The 20,547-nt window shown below is 42.9% G+C and overlaps 1 protein-coding gene across 4 annotated transcripts in view; it reads left to right on the top strand.

The window, feature by feature from the left end:
• Window positions 1–20,547, top strand: part of caprin1b (cell cycle associated protein 1b) — a 90,880-nt gene that overhangs the window by 13,196 nt on the left and 57,137 nt on the right. For 3 of the 4 annotated variants that reach the window (XM_052028937.1, XM_052028934.1, XM_052028936.1), the window contains 2 exons: window positions 15,912–15,974; window positions 18,618–18,704. In XM_052028937.1, the coding sequence (XP_051884897.1) occupies window positions 15,912–15,974; window positions 18,618–18,704 (150 nt within the window). Of the gene's footprint in view, window positions 1–3,019; window positions 3,383–15,911; window positions 15,975–18,617; window positions 18,705–20,547 lie in introns of those variants that run through there. The other variant, XM_052028935.1, reaches the window with a different exon arrangement.

Below are 20,547 nucleotides of genomic sequence, written 5' to 3'. Positions count from 1 at the left end.
GATGATGATAGTGAATTTAACGATTGATGTTTACCTTTGCTGAGAAGCATCACCAGCATATTGCAGCTCAACTACTGAGATCAGTGTGACCTCGGTTTTGGAGTGGAGGCACCATATGTTGAACAGTTTTTCTTTACCCCTGTAGATTAGTTCCACCCCAGCAGGACGCTGCAGCAACAGAAAGATTGAGAAAAGTATTGGGGCAATGATGTCACTGTTCTTGACACTGGTCTGCAATGAGATTGGTTCCATTTTGTGCTTGTTGGTTAGGATCATGGCTTTGTGAATCAAGCATAAGATGGAGGCCAATTTCTGCTGGCAGCCAAATTTGAGGAGTGCAACTCTTGATTGACAGTCAAAGACTTCAGTGAGATTGAAAAAGGCCAGGTGAAGTGTTTGGTGTGTTTCTATTAAACAGTGGTTGCACAGTGAAAGTCATGTCCACTGTGCCTTCAAATAGAGAAATACACTGCAGTTTGAGGGACAGGTGGTCTTCTGTGAGGAGGTGGTTTGGGAAGACCCTGTTGATGCTCTCAAGTTACCACAATTAAGGGCATCAGACAAACTGACAACTCCCAATCAACTAGAGCTGCAGTGTGTCATCAATGTTTGAACTGCTCTGAAGTTCACCAAAATTGGCACCTGGGAAGTGACTCCTCTATCAGAAAGAACCAAGATTGACTTGATGAGAATGACCAGGAAATCCATGAGCTAATAAACTGCACACACTAAGCAATTCTGGATTGTAAGATCAAACATGCATTGAGGAAAAAGGAACTACTTTACAGGCACTTGAATATCCAGGTCAGCAGAAAACCTGAGAGTTAATGTACAGTTGGGGAAGGAAAGAGCAGAAGAGATCCAGCAACTTGCTGATATGATGACATGGATTCTTCAGTGCTGTCATGGCCACCCACAGCTCAAATGCCTGAGGCTGGAATCCACTTCTTCCTGTCCACCATCTGGTCTTTGTTAAAGATTTGCTGTTGCACTTCATTCTTCAGTGCCTGTAGATCTGTTTCATTTCCCTTGAGGTGGGATGGAGTTTCCAATCCAAGAACATTTGTGGTTAATTAGCTCCTAGATCTACTGGTCATTCTTATTGAACCAATCCAGGTGTTTTCTGGTCTGGAAAGTAAGAATCTCTTTGCAGCTGCCGGTGATGGTGAACTTCCAGCTGGTCTGGATGCTGTGGACACTGTAGCTCTTGTTGGCTGGGAATTGTCAGGTTGTCTGTGAGGTACTGTCTGAGAAGAGCAAAGTTTGTGGGGTTAGTGAACATTTCCAGAGTTGCTGTTGATTTGAAGCCAAGCTAATGGAAATAACTGCAAATAAGGAGGTGATCAATCTGGCAGTCATGGCTTTGAGTGAAGGGGAATCTCACTTGGACAGTGATATTCTAATTGGCGCCAGTGCCTGTACCTTGTGTGCTTCTCTCTGATGATACAAGGTGTTGGTTATTACAAGGCCTTGGTCCAAACATTTTGAAAAGAGGATTCCTTTGAGGTTAACTTTCCCCACTCCCTTCATGCCAATCAAGCCTTTCCAGAGAATTGTCTTTTCTGACACTGGAGCATAATTTGTTTCCCTTTGAAACATGGGCAAGGGACTGAGTACTGTTGGTCAATTATTTGACATCTGATTGTTTTATTGAGCCAATATAATTCCATTTTATGTAGAGATGCAATTTGGACAGTTGAGAGATGACCAAGAGTCAGAGGAAAAGAGTATTTTGTTTTTTATTTAATTGTACTGGTAATTGAAGACAATTTATGATTGTGTTCCAAATGTAGTTGTTAAGGTACAGACCAGCAGAAGCCTAGATGTTTGAATCCAGTAGTTATAGATATAATTTTGGGGCTGAAAATGGCATCGGAGAAAGGTCATTGACCTGAAACGATCACTTGTACAATGTCCAAAGGTACCTTCTGACCCGATTTGTTTTCAGCATTTCTCCATTTTACTTTAGTTTATCATCCTTTGAATCCAACCCCTCCCCTTTTTTTCTGGTCAAGACATGGCGTTTAGATGCTTGTTTTTGATTAGAAAACATTATTACACGGTAAATTTTTATAGGATTAGCAATTTAACATCTTGCGATGATTTGGCCTTTGCGATCGGGAAGTGGAATAGATTTGGGGGTGGGGTGGAAATGCAGATCCTGGAAATCGAGAATAAGAACAGAAAATACTGGAAGTGCTCGCCAGGTCAGACAGTATCTGTGGAAAGAAATGGAGTTAACTCTTCAGATTAACGATTCAACAGGATAGGAAAACGAGAGACTAGCAAAGCTGCTTCAACGCGGGCCTCAAAACGTGGTCACGTTTTATCATGGGGCGCTGTTGATTGTTGTTCTTGTTGGTGAGACCCGATTGAACAGCTCTGGGCACATAGTTAGAACTACCTTCTGAAGCCGACAAAGGAATTTGCGAGCTTCAAAAATGCACAATCCAAGTATTTATAATTGATTGCATTTTCATTAAAATAGTCGAATCGCCTTGCGTAAAACGCCCTGCTTTCGTTGGTGTCTACCAGCCCATGAATTGTACGATGAATCTCGGAGATATATAAATAAATTTTCAGATCTCTCTTTTTAAAAAGAGAGCAGGTCAATGTGAGAAAGTGCTGGTTAATTTCACCGGGTTTCACTTCTGGCGGCGCGGCCTGCAGCTCCCTTCTTACTTTGTATGTTGTGCCCGAGAAAGTGCCTGAAACATTTTGATGCAATTCATCAGTGAACAAAGCCCACTTTAACAAAAAAAAAGATAATTACCCCCAATTACGTTTGCGTTTTTTAAAAAAAATGCAAAGACAGGTTGCATTCTCAGTTGGCCGGGAGCTGCTTCGCGGGATGGTGGCGTGACGCGGACAGGCGGGCCTGGGGGTGTCCTGGGCAGCCGGCTGGAGGTGCGTGCGCGCTCCCGCTCAGCCTCGGCGGCGCTGTGGCGCGGAGTCCGGGCGCTGCTGGGCGGTCGGCTGGAGGCGCGCGCGCTCGCGGCGCGCTCCCGCTCCTCAGTCTCGGTGGTGCTGTGGCACGGAGAGAGTCCAGCCGCCGCTCCGCGTTTTCTTCGTTTCAACAAAAGTCGGAACTCCCCCCCCCCCCCACCCACCCCCAGCGCCTGTTTTATAACCTTTTTTAAAAAAAAGAAAATTACAAAAATACAAAAATATTAAACTCCCAAGAGAGAAAATGCCAGCAGCCACCGCCACAAAAGCGGCCGAATCCCGATCCTCTTCCGCCGCCGGAGCCGAGGTGGCCGCCGCCGCCGCAGCGGCGAGTCTCCAGGCCGGGCAGGGGCAGGCGGCGCACCCGCAGAATGAGGCGCTCAGGCAGGTTCTCAATGTCATCGACAAGAAAGTGCGCAACATGGAGAAGAAGAAGGTAAGAGAGGATGCAGGCCTAGTTGCACCAGTGCAGGAGATTTAGGCCTTCATTTAAAGAGAGAGCCAGTCTCATTGGAGCTCCTTGATATCACAGCGGCGATCTCGGTTTTTCACGTTCTGACATTCAGTCTGTAAATTGAATGCGTAACTGGCCCCCACCTCTCTCCAGATCAAATATTCGTTTAACAGGAGAGGCGTGCAGTAGTTCGAAAGTAGTGCCTGAAGTTTAATAAAAAGATGTGCAGCACTGTAAACTCGATTTCTTATGCTGAGTTTTTTCGTGATTAAACTAAATGTTTAGAATAAGCAAAACCGTTCTGTCTTGCAATTTGTTAACATTCTTGAATTATTTACACATTATTTTATTAAGGCTTTGAACAGATTTGAATGCAACTCCATGCAGTGTGAATTTCAGGAAACATCTTCACACAGGGTGACAGATTTGGAACTTAACCCAAAACTGATAAGGCTAGTTCAGTTGGAAAATTTCGAAGTAAAATTGATAGGTTCATTAAATTTATTAGTGTTGTGTAACCAAGGAGGGTAGATGGACTTCAGATGCAGATGGACCATTATTGAATGGCAGAATGTTTTCAAGGAACTGAATGTCCCAGTACTCCCAAGTGCTCGACTGTAGCTCTCAAGACTATATTCAGTGTAGATTAAGTATAATTAATTGTGACAAAACAGATTAATTTTATATATTAACAATTAAATTAAATGCAACTAGAAAATTTGCAGCTGATTTAATCCACTCGTCAGTTATGATGGGGAGAATCTTTTGGGGGGGGGGGGGGGGGCGGGGGGGAAGAAACCAGTTCTGGTCAAAGACCCTTCATTGTCGCTGTTTCTCTTTCCACAGTGCTGTGGAATGTTCACAACATTTTCTGTTTCTTATTTCAGATTTACAGCATATGCTCTATATTTGACGGTACTCTGCATTTTAAAGAAAAAAAGCAAAACATTTGTCCACTTCTGAATAAAGAAACCCACATAGCCACCCTTGGTATATATCTCTGCAAAAAAAAATTGCAGTCTTTGGATGCATTTGCTGCATTTAATGCAACTGATGCCACAGTATAAATATGAACCACACATTAGATGTAATCCTTTGCATAAAAAGCTGCTACATTTCAGACAAAAATTATTTTCAAAATGAATCATGAATATTATCACTCAGGTCATTTTATGATGTCTGTGGCATAATCAAATACACTTCCTTCAGCTAGGTGAACTAATTTCATGTTTTTTGTTTGGCTGAGGTGATCGATGCCGTGTGGAGGTCACTAGACATTCCTCATTTGGAGGAACTACAAGTTCTTTTTCAGGACATAATATGGTGCCTCAGAAGTGTTCTCCTTCAAAAGCCATACCTATGGTACCCAAGGAGTGAAGATAATGTGTAGTCGTAGAGCAATACAGCACGGATACAGGCCCTTTGGCCCAACCAGTCCATGCCGACAATGTTGTCCACCCAGCTTGTCCCAATTTCCTGCATTTGGCTTGTATCCCTCCAGGCCCCTCCCCTCCATGTACCTATCCAACTGCTTCATAAATGATACAATCATTTAAGCAGTTAAATGGTTCAACCAGTCCATTTTGGGGCGGGGGGGGGCGGGAGTGGGGAGGAATTATGTCTGTGGTTTAATAACATGCCATGGTGTAAAAGAGGCAACAGTGCATCTGATTTTTTTTTGAAAGAGGGACAGTTGAAATCTGATTCATTTGTTCTCCAAATTCCATCTGGCAAACTTGCCTTAATGGCAAGTGATGTAACACCTTCCTGATTCTAAGACTTAAGGATGTTGGAATGGATAAAGGAAATGTTTTACATGAACACCAAGTGGGGGAGGTGGCAGCCCGAGGTGGTTTGGCATTGATCTATTAAGATTAGTTGCTGGACAGGGTTTTTTCCCAAACTGGTCTGTAGGAATCCAGTCAAGATGATGCAATTCAAATTCATCATACAAATTAATTTGACCATCCTCTGAGTAGACTGGAAAAAATACTACTCTTGTTCTGATATACAAGAACCATGAGGTATGGCTATTTTAAGATTAAGTTGTATTGTCAATGTTTAAGTAGCTCAGTACAGGAATGCTTTGTCAAAATTTTGTGCCCCTGTTCCCAATGAGGCTTAAAGCTGTTTTAATTAAGTTTACAAGCTATTTTCAAGTATAAAGAGAAAGATATGGCTCTGATATTTTTGCTCTTTGAAAATTGCATAAACTGAAGCATATGAATTATAAATTGCTGTTTTTTTCCTCAGTCTTTTTCCTTAAATTTCAACTGTTGCAACGGGATCATTGTTATCAGTGCCAGTAGTGCCACTGATAACCATTCTTCTGGTGAGCTTGCCTAATCACTGTCGGCAGGCTGCTTATGCTTGGAACCATGCTATGCACAACTTGTCCTTGCCTTGTGTGTACACATTTTTCGCTAGTTCACTGCTACTAATGAGGAGTGCAACCTTGGGCTGATTTTTTTCACCTCACTAGTTAAGGCTACGTGCTAATCATAATTGAAGTTTTACTTGAGTTAGTTAAATTGGCATGGAAATAAGTTTTTCTAATCTATAGTTTGCTGTACCGGCTGTTATTGTTGACTGCCAGCTTATCAAGGGAGCTTCTTTAAATGACTTTAAAATCACTTATTTTTCAGGATCATTTTCAAAAATAATTGACTTTCTTGAAATGGAAATACTTTAATCGAAATATGTAGGGTAGGCAAAATATTTCCTGTACTACTTGCACAAGTTTATGGAGTCTTTACTAGCTGTATCAAAAAGTGTGTAAGAAAATAGTTTAAGGCAAAATACTATACAAATATTTGTTTTTTTTTTGCTCATTTCATTCTTGCTGCCTCCCTGTTTTCACCTCTTCCCATTGTTTCAGCCCTACCATGTATAATTGCATGATCTGTTGAGAAAGAAAGTCAATTGTAAGCATTTTCTGTCTCTGCAAAATATCGATCTTTTTGAGGAACCCAGTGAAACAATTCCCAATGCGTATGTCAGTTGAGCAACTATCTGTATCAAAAAAAATTCCGTTGTCCTAGAAATTAATTAAAGTGGGCCACTTAGAACATATTACTACGCAGATAATTCCTGATTACGCGTCATTTTTTTCCTTGCTAAATATGTGCCTATATTAATTTATAGTTATAGATTGAAAGCAATAAAATGCAATTATTTGAAATTTGCTGATAGATCTCAAATGATAATGAGGCCAAAGCAGTTGATCCTGATGGGTGAACAACAGCATCAGTACTTGATGCTTGGAACTGTATTCAATTTCGCAGTTATTGAAATACTGTGACCACCTCAAAAGCAGAAGTTTTAAATTTGGTAGGCAAATGGAATTAATTGAAACTACATGAAACATTGCAAATATTTATTTGATATTTGACTCAAGATTCTATTATTCCTGGAATACACCTGGTTTTCTTTTGTACCTTTTAACATTTAGTCCAACCTATGGTGTCTGGTCGTAGATGGTTTTACTGAACAATACTTTTTACAACAAATTGCATTAGCATAAATGCATCCACTATAATTGATGGGGATTGACGTACTGTACTTCCAAATGCACTGTTGGTGCATCCTGGTGATATGGTAATGAAGAGCTTTGCCTTGTTAAGCTTATTGAAACTTATTAAAGTTAGTTTGCACCAAATGAAATTGAGACACTAGATTGCAGATACTGGAATCTGGAACAAAAAGCAAACTGCTGGAGGAACTCAGCAGGTCAGGCAGCATGTCTGGAGGGAAATGGACAGTCGATATTTCTGGTCGAGATCCTTTTATTTGGACTGAGAGTGTATGAGAGAGAACTAGTGTAAAGAGGTGAGGAGAAACGGTGGAGCAAGAGCTGGCAAGCAATTGGTGGATCCATGTGAGGAGGGGTGATAGGCAGATGGAGGAGGGAAGAGTGAAAATTGTGTCAGAGGCTGGGAAGTGATGGGTGGAGGGAATGTGTGGGTGATTGTGGATTAAGGAGTAGGTCGAGTGGGGGGGGAAGAAATGGGATGGTTGGGAGCTAGGGGGGTGTTGAGAGTGGGTAGGAGGAATTAGTAGATCAGGAGGAGAGAGAAAAGAGGCAAAGGGGGAGCAGGTTACCTGAAATTGGAGAAGTTAATGTCATTGCCATCTGATTGGAGACTATCCAGATGGAATATGAGATGCTGTTCCTCGAGTTTGAATTTGGCCTCACCCTGGAAGTGGAGAAGGATGAGGTCAGAGTTGCAGTAGGGAGGGGCATTAAAATGGTTTGCAACATCCTTAAGACTTGGGTTGGTAGCTTAATTGACCACTGTATTAATGTTCCTACTGTATCGGAGAATGGGATTGTTCTGTGAGCCAGCATAGACTTGATAGGGTGAATGGCTGCTCCTGTGTTGCAGGGAAAAATGGAGTTAGTGGCCTATAATGTCTTGCAAGTTTTGCTTGAACTTCGCCTTGTAAGTATAGCAACATTTAACACTGCCAGTTGTGAAGCAGATGACAAAGTGCAATTGCAGGGAACTTAACAATGGAGTAGTGAATTTGGATTATTTAGCAGCTCACATTGTCACTTGAAGTTGTTATACCACCATTTACACACACACAGCAATGAGTGCCAGTTGCTTCATGGTTATTTTGAAGATTTTGACTCTGGGTTTTGCTTTTTGGTAGCCTAATAAATTGAAATGGAGTTAAGACAAGATGGCTTGGTCCAATCGAATGAATAATGGGTTTAGGAGACTCTAAACTGTGAACTTTGCTTGTGACTGAATGCTGACCAGCTGAATTTATAAAAAAAACTAAGCATAACTTTGAAGCCTGGATTAACCCGTGTATAATAGAAGCATTGTGTTTAATCTGCCATTACAGTCAATCGCTGTGTGCAACTTCTTCATAAGTATAGCTAAAGCAATTCCACATTGAGGCATGAATGTACATGTTTTTTCAAGTTTTTTATCATAAGCACTCCTATAGATTGCATAATAAGTGGATGCTTTTCCTTTTAAACTATTTCACAATTCAACAAGTTGTTTCCAGAAGAACATCAGAACCTCTATCCTACTTTTTAATTAGACCAGTACATTGATGCATTAATATTTACAGATTGGAATTGTAGGAAAATCTCTCTAACCAAAATTGGTGTTAAAATCTGTTTTGATGTGCATTTTTTTCTACAGCTATATCTCATTAATGAGATAATTTTAGCACAAAAAATCATTGAATGTTTAGAGGATTTGGTGGGCACATGTACTCAAAAATACTGTATTGGTTAATTTCTGTGCAGTTTTTAAAGTGCCAATGTGCCACAAATGGTTGATGTTTGGAGGTATGCGGAAAATAAACTTGCTATGATCAAAAAGATCTGCCTGTATTGAGCCATCTTATGCTTATGCTACCTAATGGATTTCCAGATGTTGAGGAGCTTTTAGCAAAGTAGATGGCTTTATCCTTTAGGAGTTATTCATTGGGCAAGCCCTGGGTTAAAATTTTTGAGGAAACTTAAATCTAACATTGTGATAACAGTCAAATTTGAGGTATTAACTTTTTTTTTTCTTCACATAGGCTACTTGACCAAATTTATTTTAGCATCCTTTTTGATTCAGATATTTCAAGTTTGATTTGAATATTTTTCTGGTTCTCTGTGAACACCATTTTACTTGAAGCATATCTTTGTATTCTATAGAGTTTTTACTTTTTGCTGCTTTCATGAGTCATTTAGAGTCAAATCCTATGTTTACTTTGGGATGTTGAACTAGACTTAAGTCTTGCACTCGCATCCACACTTGTCTGGGCTGGTAGGGAAAGGGTAATGGTTTGTATGTCACATCATCCATTCATGTAGATGGACAATGTATTTTGGGACTTGATCCTTATTTAGCTGTACTTCGTCCAAAATATGCATTTTACTTTTGCTTTTATATTGCTATGTTTTATATAAAGGTATCCTATTTATTATTAGAGTTTGTATTAGTAGATTTCTCATTTTTCATGTGAATGGAAACTGGTTTTGATGATTTTATAGTTGAAACGATGGTAGTAGACTATGTTAGTAAACTGTTGTTTACGGAATATACTATGCTAGTGTGGTAGGTTCAATTGAATTTATGTCCAGTGTGTTTTTAAACTAAGAAAGCCATTGCATATGTTTAATATTTCTGTGAAGAAACTTCTCTGAAATTAGTCAGGCATGGTGTTTCCAGAAAGATATTAATGTTTTGTCATTGTCTGTGATCAACTCTTGCATAATTTCTCCTTTTCCATTATTGAAAATCTCCATGATTTTTCTTCCTAACCAGACTTCTAAATCTTTGTATTGGGGTTTTAATTTTTGGATGCATTGTTCAACTAATTGTGCAAGCATATCCTGGGCTTGAATTTAGTCAGGTCCACCTTATTCCAAGTTTTAGTGAGAAGAATCTAAGATCTGTAAGCTAGTGTATTGATTGAAAAGAAAGTCACATTGAGCTTGAGCCTAAAACTGTCTCGACCGAGGCCTACATTACTTTAGCCAAGAGTCTTCATCCTAGACTGTGGGCCCTTCCTCCCTTCTCCAGAATTCCCTATTCATTTGGTTTCTCCTTCTGGCTTTTTACTCTTTCTAGTTCTATTCATTGCTAACTGCTGACAATTGACCACCTTAATTTTTTCTATCCCCCTCGTGCACTCTAACCTAATCCATTCTGAATTTGCAGCACTCTGCTTATCAAAATCAATCCTGATATTGTCACCAAACCTGCTTGCAAGAGTGGTGCTGTTATGGTCTGATGATTATATATCTTTTTTAGCCACACGTACATCGAAACACACAGTGAAATGCATCTTTTGCGTAGTGTGTTCAGGGGCAGCTTGCAAGTGTCGCCGTGCTTCCGGCGCCTCTATCTCACAAGGGATAAACATCAGCTCTTAGACACATGCTCATAGCATAACCCCTGTTATAAGACTATTGAATCGTTCCCTAGTACAATAAGATGGTCTCTTGACCTCACAATCTATCTCATTGTGATCTTGCACCTGACTGTTTACTTGCACTGCACTTCCTCTGTATTGTAACACTTTATTCTGCACTCTGTTATTGTTTTGCACTACCTCATGCACTGTTGTAATGAATTAATCTGTATGAACAATACGCAAGACAGGTTTTTCACTGTACCTTGGTACATGTGAAAATAATAAACTGTAGCGACTCACCGTCTGGTCAGGTGAACCGGCTCGGCAGTCGGGTCGCGCGGCGTCGGAGCGACGAGGCCCAAGATGGCGGCGGGCCTAGTCTTTCCCGAGCGACGGGGAGAACCTGCGCGCGGGAAAGACTTGATGACGTAGTACTTACGTCATTGCCGGTTGCATTGGGCGGGAACAGTCTCCCTTAAAAGGCCTGCGCAAGGTGGGAAAATAAACCAGTTCTGTTTGACAATCCTTCGACTAGCGTCTTATTTTATTTCGCGGTAGCAACCGATACATTGGTGACCCCGACGGTCCAAACGGATTTTGGACCCGTGCAATGGACGACGACGCAGCAGCCAACGCAGTGGCCCTCAAGCTGCCCACCTTTTGGACACTTCGGCCCAGTGTCTGGTTTGACCAGGCCGAAGTGCAATTCCACCTTCGGCAGATCACCTCCGACTCCAGGAAGGACTACCATGTGGTTAGCTCTCTGGACCAAGAGACAGCCACCCAGGTCGGAGACTTCATCCAGTCGCCTCCGGAGGAAGATAAGTACCCGGCTTTCAAAGACCTTTTGCTTTGGACCTTCGGCCTCTCCTGTCGTGAGCGCGCAGCCCGCCTGCTTCATCTGGACAGCCTGGGGGACAGATCCCCATCCGCCCTAATGAATGAGATGCTGGCATTGGCCGAGGGACGCAAGCCATGCCTGATGTTCGAACAGGCCTTCCTCGAACAGCTCCCCGATGACATCCACCTGTTGTTAGCTGACGCCGACTTCAGCAACCCCCGTGAGGTAGCCACCCAGGCGGATGTCCTGTGGAAGGCCAAATGCGAGAGCGGTTCATCCGTCGGCCAAATCACCAGGCCGCGAGCCCAACGCCCGCCTCGCCCAGTCCCAGCAACTGAGCAGCCACACCCCAGGAACACAGATGACAACACGGGTGACCATCTGTGTTCCCACCATCAGAGGTGGGGCGCGGAGGCCCGTCGGTGCCGCCCACCCTGCAAGTTTCAGGGAAACGCCAGGGCCAGCTGCCGCTGATGGCTACGGTGGCTGGCCGCCGACAGAGCCTCCTATTCGTTCAGGGCAAGAAATCTGGACAGCGTTTCCTTGTTGATACTGGAGCGGAGGTCAGTATTTTGCCCCCGACCGGCCGCGACACTCGTAACAGGCCACCAGGTCCTGTACTCAATGCCGCCAACGGTACAACGATACGGTCTTTCGGTACCCGTACACTTCAATTACAATTCGGCGGCAGCCATTTTACCTGGACCTTTACCCTTGCCACTGTTGCCCGACCAATCCTAGGAGCCGATTTCCTTCGGGCCCGCAACCTGTTAGTCGACCTGCGAGGGAAGCGGTTAGTCCACTCTAGCACTTTCCAGACCTATCCCCTGGGAGAAATCAGCCTACCAGCCCCGCGCCTGGACTCCACTTCCCTTTCTGGCGACGATTTCACCAACCTCCTAGCCGAATTCCCATCAATTTTGGCACCTCCGTTTATAAATTCTAGGCCCAAACATGGGGTACGACACCACATCATTACTACAGGGCCAGCCCTTCATGCCCGAGCACGACGATTACCTCCAGACAAGCTCCGCCTGGCAAAGGAAGAGTTCCATCACATGGAGGAGCTGGGGATTGTTCGCAGGTCAGACAGCCCCTGGGCCTCCCCCCTGTACATGGTCCCCAAAGCCACCAGAGGGTGGAGGCCCTGCGGCGACTACCGCAGGCTGAATGACGCCACCTCCCCGGACCGCTATCCCATCCCTCACATCCAGGACTTCGCAGCCAACTTAGACGGGGCCCGCATCTTTTCCAAAGTGGACGTCGTTCGGGGATACCACCAAATCCTGGTCCACCCGGATGATGTCCCCAAAACTGCGATTATCACCCCATTCGGCCTGTTCGAATTCCTTCGAATGTTGTTTGGCCTTAAGAATGTCGCGCAGACCTCCCAGCGGCTGATGGACGCGGTAGGCCGAGACCTGGACTTCGTGTTCATTTACTTAGATGACATACTGGTTGCCAGCTGTAACCGCCAAGATCACCTTTCGCACCTCCGCCAACTGTATTCCCGTCTCCGTGATTTCGGCCTCACGATCAACCTGTCCAAGTGCCAATTCGGACTTGACTCTATCGATTTCCTCGGCCACAAAATCACCAGCGACGGGGCAACACCCCTACTCACCAAGGTAGACGCTATCCGCCATTTTGCCCGCCCCGACACGGTCAGGGGCCTACAGGAATTCCTTGGGATGGTCAACTTTTACCATTGGTTCATCCCTGCAGCAGCCTATATCATGCGCTCTCTGTTCTCACTGATGGCTGGTAAGAGCAAATACATCACCTGGAATGATGAGGCTGCGGCTGCCTTCGTTAAGGCCAAAGACGCCCTGACTGACATCACGACTGATTCCTGCGCCCGGGCGCTGCTCACAACTTGGGTCTCATGTTTTGGTGTTCCAGCCCACATCACTTCAGACAGAGGCACCCAATTCACTTCCAGTCTCTGGGTTGCATTAGCGAACCTGCTAGGGATGCAGCTGCACACCACCACGGCCTACCATCCTCAATCAAACGGGTTGGTGGAACGTTTTCACCGCCATCTGAAATCAGCCTTGATGGCCCGCCTGAAGGGTCCTAACTGGGTTGACGAGCTGCTTTGGGTCCTCCTCGGCATACGCACTGCCCCCAAAGAAGACCTCCGCGCTTCGTCAGCTGAGCTTGTGTACAGGGCGCCCCTAGTTGTCCCAGGGGATTTCATACCTGCCCTTCGAGACCAAGGGGAACAACCCCCAGCGAGAAGCTTGGCAACTTGGCCCCGATTCCCACCTCGCAGCACGGTCAAGCCCCATCCTGCCAGCCCAAAGAACTACAAGACTGTAAGTTTGTTTTCGTTCGCGGGGGCACACCTCGGGCGCCGTTGCAACGACCATATGAGGGACCGTTCCGAGTCATCAGCAATAATGGATCCACTTTTATTTTGGACGTTGGGGGCAGGGAACAGGTTTTCACGATGGACTGCCTCAAACCGGCCCATTTAGATCTGCAACAGCCGGTTGAGGTTTCAACGCCGCGTCGCAGAGGCCGACCCCCTAAGCGGCGGCTGGCACAGCCCGCAGACCTTGGGGACTGTATCGCCGGTTCTGGGGGGGGGGGGGGGTTGTGTAGCGACTCACCGTCTGGTCAGGTGAACCGGCTTGGCAGTCGGGTCGAGCGGCGTCGGAGCGACGAGGCCCAAGATGGCGGCGGGCCTTGTCTTTCCCAAGCGACGGGGAGAACCCGTGCACGGGAAAGACTTGGTGACGTAGTACTTACGTCATTGCCGGTTGCATTGGGAGGGAACAGTCTCCCTTAAAAGGCCCGCGCAAGGCGGGAAAATAAACCAGTTCTGTTTGACAGTCCTTCGACTAGCGTCTTGTTTTATTTCGTGGTAGCAACCGCTACAAAACCAATTTACCATGACTACCACTGAACATCAAGTCAATGTCTCCCAGGAGGTTTTAGACAATATTTTCTCAGAAGATATTCCTTCCACAGCATCCACCCAGGTAGTGCCTCATCTTCTGCCTAGTGCCCAAGATCCATAAGCAGCAGTGTCCAGGCAGACCCATGGTTTCAGCCTGCTCTTGCTCAAAAAAATTTATTTCTTTTTACTTTCCGTTCTTTCTCCCCTGGTGCAGCCCCTTCCCACTTACAGCCATGACACCTCTGGTGCCCTCCAGCACTTCGACAGTTTCCAATTACCTGGTCACAATTGGCTTACTTTACTATAGATGTACAATTCTTCTGACCTCCATCCAACATCAGGAGGGTCTTGACAGTCCACTGCTTCCTGGCACAGAAGTGCAACTTGTTCTCCTCCAGTTTGTCTGGCTGAACTCATTTTTCCATTGAATGACTTCTCCAAGTCCACTCACTTTCTACAAATCAAAGTTATAGCTGAGTTCTGGCTGTCTTTTAGTGGAATACAAGGAACAGAATTTGACTTGATCCTCCAAGGGATTCACTCCCTCAACTCTTACTCTGGTGCACTGACAGAACTCAGTTTTTCAATACTTTTAATTTCCATCTTGTCCTTGTCTGTTCATGGGCTATCTCTGACTCTTAACTTTCTGGATATCCCTCTTAGGCTAGCTGCAAACATCCACTACAATCCGACAACTCTCTTGACTATACTTTCTCCCTCCTTGCTTCCTGATAGGGCTACATTCTCCCGTTTCCTCCATTTCTTCATTGAGTCATTCCATACAGGACACTCTGAAATCTCTACCATCTTTCCTGAATCATAGTTATAAGGGTTTTTTACCTCATGTCTTTGATTTCCCACACTTTTGCTCTCACTCCCTCTTCCTGAATGGAGCAAATATAGAATTCCTGTAATCCTTACCAGCTCCAACAAGATTCCATCTCTTCTCCTTCTCTTCTCAGTTTGCACTTGGAATTTCATTAGATGGTGTAAGAGTGGTTAAAATTGTAAGATGAGTTAACACAGGCTAAGAAAATACAATGGATGGAAACCTGAAGGTTAATCAGAAAATATGACGTGTCATTGTGGCTTTTTAAGTACTTGTCTGATTTAACTACTTAAATGCTGCTTTTAAACTTCATGATTTGCATAAGGTTGTTAGCATGGTACAAACTTTAACCACGAATTATCTGGCCTTAAGTGAAGCACTGTTAATTTTTGTGGAGGAGTTTGTTTGTCATTGTGCAGTGGGTTTTTTCCACCCAAAGTAATGTATAAGGAAATAATGATTTAAGCGTTGTTCTCGAGGTGTTGAAGCAGGTGTTGTTTCAAGGCAGAGTTCACAGTTTTGTAGGAAGAGCTCCATTTGTAGCTCAACCTTCGTGTGGGCCTTTGCACTATATTGTCCAAGAGTTTCTCTTTGGAACTTGCTGCACCTCTGAACCTTTTATTAGGTCATTGAGATTGGTCCTCCATATCCAGCCTAGGGCCTTGTCCCGCAAGTTTTAGCTCAAATGAGTTTTCAAAATGTGCAGTTCTGTTTCTTATTTTATGCCACCCCAGATAGTATAAGGTTTCTTAAGTCCTTCAGATCATGGGATTACATTGTATATGCAAGTTATATTAATGGTTGCATTTTGTAATGGATTAGGTGTTTGAACACAACCTGAATGTACAGCAGTTATTATGAACTTTAAAGATGGCATTTGTGGCACATGTTTTATAATGCAAGAAATGTCAGGGAAGAAAGGGGTATTATTCAATATAGGACAATATAGACAACTGTTATTTTTTCTGTTTTCTAGTCTTTGTATCTTGAAGACAGATTCTATGTATTAGCTGCACTGAAATATTTTCGGCATTTTTGATCTGGAAATTCATTTTTATTAAAGGGCAAACTGGACGACTACCAAGAAAGACTCGACAGAGGAGAAGTACTTAACCAAGACCAACTGGTGAGTAAATTTTGGATTTAAAAAAAACGATCTTGCAAATGCATGAACGGAAGTTCTTTTTTGGGAGTGAACATCTTTCTTGCAACATCTCTCTTCCTCCACACTCATGTAATTAGCTGGCCAAATGCAAGGAAAGATACAAGAGGAAAGTCTGTGGCTGAGGTTGAGTAAACTGTACATTTGTATGCTTAGGCTGAAATTTTTAACAAACCGTTAATGCGGTTAAATTTATTGTTGTTCACAAGTTACTTGACACCCAACACTGCTTTATTTTTAAAAGCTTCAGTGTAATTGTGCAGCATAAGGAAATTTTTGTACATTTTTACTCTGATATTTTTGAGTACTTTGACAACTTTCTTTCTATACTACAAGAACTGCCTTTTGTTCGTTCTGATTTTGGAAGATCTTCTGACATAAAGATGGATATTTTTGAAAAGGCATTTATAAGATTAGTTGAAATGTTGTTTTCCTAACACTTTTATTGGTTAAAATGCATGTATTCATGCATGCATGAAAACAATCTTGCTCGCTTTCATGTATACATGAATATTGATTAAAGCCAATAAGCCTTGTTGACAATGTTTTGGATTGTTACGAAAAACTTCTCAATTTCTCAGTTTATTTTCATGCATTGATTTGGATTATGTTCCCTTTAAGTCATAGAAAAAGTCGTATGGCACAGATACAGGCCCTTTGGCCCACCATGCCTGTACCAACCTTTGCACCCATCTATACTAATCCCATTTATTTGCATTCTTGCATCGGCATTACAAACTTGTCTAGGTGCTTAAATGTTGTCAGAGTATCTGCCCTTCACTACCACCTCAAGCAGCTCATTCCAGATTCCAATTGCTCTTGGGTGGGGGTGGAATTCCCCCTCACATCCCCTCTCATCTTAAACCTATGCCCTCTTAGCCCTCTTAAACCTATGTCTATTTCCCCCTACACCACACCCCCCTGCCCAGAATTTTGTGTGCTTTTATCAGCCCATCCCCCAGCTGCCTCCACTCCAGGGAAAACAAATTCAGCCTGTCCAGTCTCTCCTTATAAGTAAAAAGCTCCATTCCAGACAACATCCTGATGATTCTCTTCTGCATCATCCCGGCCATCGCATCCTTCCTATAATACGGCAACCAGAATGGTACTTGGTACTCCAAGTGTAGCCGAGCTATTGTGTCATGAAGTTGTAACATGTTGTCCCAGGTCTTGTATTCTATGTCAAGGCTGATTAAGGTAAATGTGATTATGCCATGTGATTACTTAGCCACCCTCTCCACCTGTACTGCCACTTCCAGAGATTTATGGACTTATACCCCAAGGTGTCTCTGTTCATCAGCAGTTCCTGAAGCCCTCCCATTTAATGTGTATGTCCTACCTTTGTTTGCCCCCCAAAAATGCAACACTTAACAAAATCATGCTTATCCCTTTCAATAACTGCACTGAAACTTTGAGGATTGTTATTACTATTCCCAAAATGCTCCCCCGCTGACACTTCCACTACTTGCTTAGCTTCATGTCCCAAGATTAAATCCAATGCAGCCTCTTCTGTAGTAAGACTATCTATGTTTTAGCTCAAGAAAAACTCTCCTGGATGCACTCCCCATTGAGCCCCTTGCACAAAGGCCATCCCAAGGAGAAGAGAACATAAAACATTTTGAGGTTTAACGATGAAGTTGAAAGCATTCACTGAAACTGACAGCAACTTTTGGATTTACACTCTTAATTGTGAGCCCGTGTACTCCAGAAGTTACTGTCGGTAATTCCTTGCTCCTCCACAGAATACCCTACTTTACATTCTTCTCTTGTGTGATCTTGAGGAATGAATCCAATGAAAATTTTGAGTGTTTACAAACTTGCTTGCTATAAAGTACCCTCAGAGTGTTAAGCTTTGTTGCAAAGGATGTACTAAGCCATGATTCCAGTGTAGGAAAATTTCTGGTTTCTTGTTGATTTGTGGATTCTAATGATTTTGAATAAATATTTCAAAATATCATATTTTTTTAAATTAAAGTTTGACACCAGCTTCTAGTTATGTGTTCTGATCTTTGTTTTGCCCTTGGCAAAACGTTAAAGATCATACTTTTTTGCTTTCTGGTTTGCTATGACTAATTTTCAGTGCAATTGGGTATGGAGCCAGTTTGGCATTACTGTTGTTGGAGGCCACTGTCATCTAGAACTGCACAAAGGTAACCAACATTGGTTGCTAGATCTTTGCAAGCAGATTTTTTTTTAGAAGTCAACAATGAACCACATTTCTTCCAAGCTGAATGCAAAATCCAGGCCAACAAATTTAAAAGTTGGTAGAGACATTGGGATATTATTTTTATTTTTCCTTCTGCTACCTAAGAATAAATCTAAAGACATAGTGAAAGAAAGTGAGGTTTAGAATGTATTCTTGGATGTCAAAGTCTCAAAATTAAACCATTCTTCGATTGATTTTAATTCTGACAGCAATAAACATTTATTGTTACACACTGGTTTGACTTGATAAAATAATTCTGTTGTTAACTGCTGAGAATTTATCATTGCCTAATCATTTGCAGGGTCTATAGTTAAGGATCAGGTAACTTGTAAAACTGCTGTTGTTATGGTCAGTTTGATAGGCTTTAAAGATTATGATATAATCTGTGTGATTTCTTGTAGGAAGCTGTTGGAAAGTTACAGGAAGTTGCAAATAACCTGGAGTTTGCTCGTGAATTGCAACGGAGCTTCATTACATTAGGCCAAGATGTAAGTATCCTAGGAGTTGTGGGGAGGTGGGGGACTAGGCTATTAATTGGATAGAAACTGATGCATAATTTACAGATTTTTGTCACTAACTGCCTTTCAATTTTTGAAATGTGTAAAATGCATCAGTGTGTGAATTTCTCCATCCCTTAATGTATATACAGTCATACCCTGTTGGTTGCTATCCCACACAGTGCTGATTCATTATAACGCTTTTGGTCTTACAGTCAAACAGTCGTAGATCTCACTCATCTCCTTGGACTTTAAAAACAAAAGGGCATCCACTTGGGCTGTACACTGCTAGGCTGGAAGTCTTAATGTGAGCTCCTCTTCCACTGGCATTCCCCCATCAATGAATCACCAATGGTTCTGTTAGGAGAGACTGTCTGTGAAGGCAGGCATTGGGATGGGCAGGGCAAGTGGTGCAGTTGCTCACTGCTGAAATGTGGGGCTCGGAGTTGCATCCTGACTGGTAGAGCTCTCCACATCCCAGAGATGTCTCTATGGCTAGAAGTTTCAGTAGGCAGCCTCTTCACAGCTGGCTGTTGGGTGATTCATTGCTGAATAGCCCACTAGGTTCCTAGTGTGAAGGACAGAGGTTTGCAGCAGGTTTCTGGCAGAGAAGCATTGTCAGTAATGCATCTGTCAATACCGAATGCTATAACGACCCATTCCGGTGCTGATTCCATTAGTGCTCTCTTTCCTGAGAATACATTCTGCATATTAAATGAGATACTAGTGTAGTCTAGCTATTTTACTTGAATTCTATTTTTAAATCGACACTTGTTGGCATTTGTTTTACTGCATGCAGAGTTAGGGGAACGGTAGGGGGAAACACTTCAGATCCAGTTTATTGATTTGGGGTGAATTTGTATTTAAAATTTCTGCTCATGCAAAATATATTTAAGTGGTGTCATTTCAGTTCCTTGTGCTATGAATTTGTGAAAAAGTTTTCTCTTCGTGAACATTAATCAGCAATTTCCCTTAAGCCATAGGATAGTTGTACAGAAATAACATTACTTTGTTGCAGTGAGACAGTTATTGAAATCTAGTTGCAGTACATATATGTGTGTTACTGAAATTTTTTAAAATTTTTAAATTTAAATTTTATTTACAGCGTGGTAACAGGCCCTTCTGGCCCAATGAGTCCACGCCACCCATTTTAAACCCAAATTAACCTACCCGTACGTCTTTGCGATTGGGAGGAAACCGGAGCACCCGGAGGAAACCCATGCAGACACGGGAGAACGTACAAACTCCTTACAGACAGCGACGGGAATCGAACCCTGATTGTTGGCGCTGTAATAGCGTTGCGCTAACTGCTACGCTACCGTGCTTTTGCTTTGTTGTCTGTTATTGTGTCTGCAGAATGGGGATATGTTGCATACTATTTTATTAACATTTCTTGCATTGGCTGTAAAGGTGCAGCACAACTTGAATGACAACTTTGCATTCTGCATTGTTTCAGGAAAATGAGATAATATGACATCATCCTCTGAGGTACAGTGGCATGCAAAAGTCTGGGCACCCCTGGTCAAAATTTCTGTTACTATGAATAGTTAAATGAGTAGAAGATGAACTGATCTCCAAAAGTCTTAAAGATAAAATATTCTTTTCAACATTTTAAGCAAGATTAGTGTATTATTGTACAATTTTAGAGTGGAAAAAGGGAAGGAGCACCATGCAAAAGTTTGGGCACCCTAAGAGATTTGAGCTCTCAGATAACTTTTATCAAGGTCTCAGACCTTCATTAGCTTGTTAGGGCTATGGCTTGTTCACAGTCATCGTTAGGAAAGGCCAGGTGATGTAAATTTCAAAGCTTTATAAATACCCTGACTCCTCAAAC

This window comes from Pristis pectinata, chromosome 14 (assembly GCF_009764475.1).
Source record: "Pristis pectinata isolate sPriPec2 chromosome 14, sPriPec2.1.pri, whole genome shotgun sequence".
NCBI classification, from domain to species: domain Eukaryota; kingdom Metazoa; phylum Chordata; class Chondrichthyes; order Rhinopristiformes; family Pristidae; genus Pristis; species Pristis pectinata.
The sequence above is the reverse complement of the archived record's forward strand: the minus strand, read 5'-3'. Positions and strand labels throughout refer to the sequence as shown.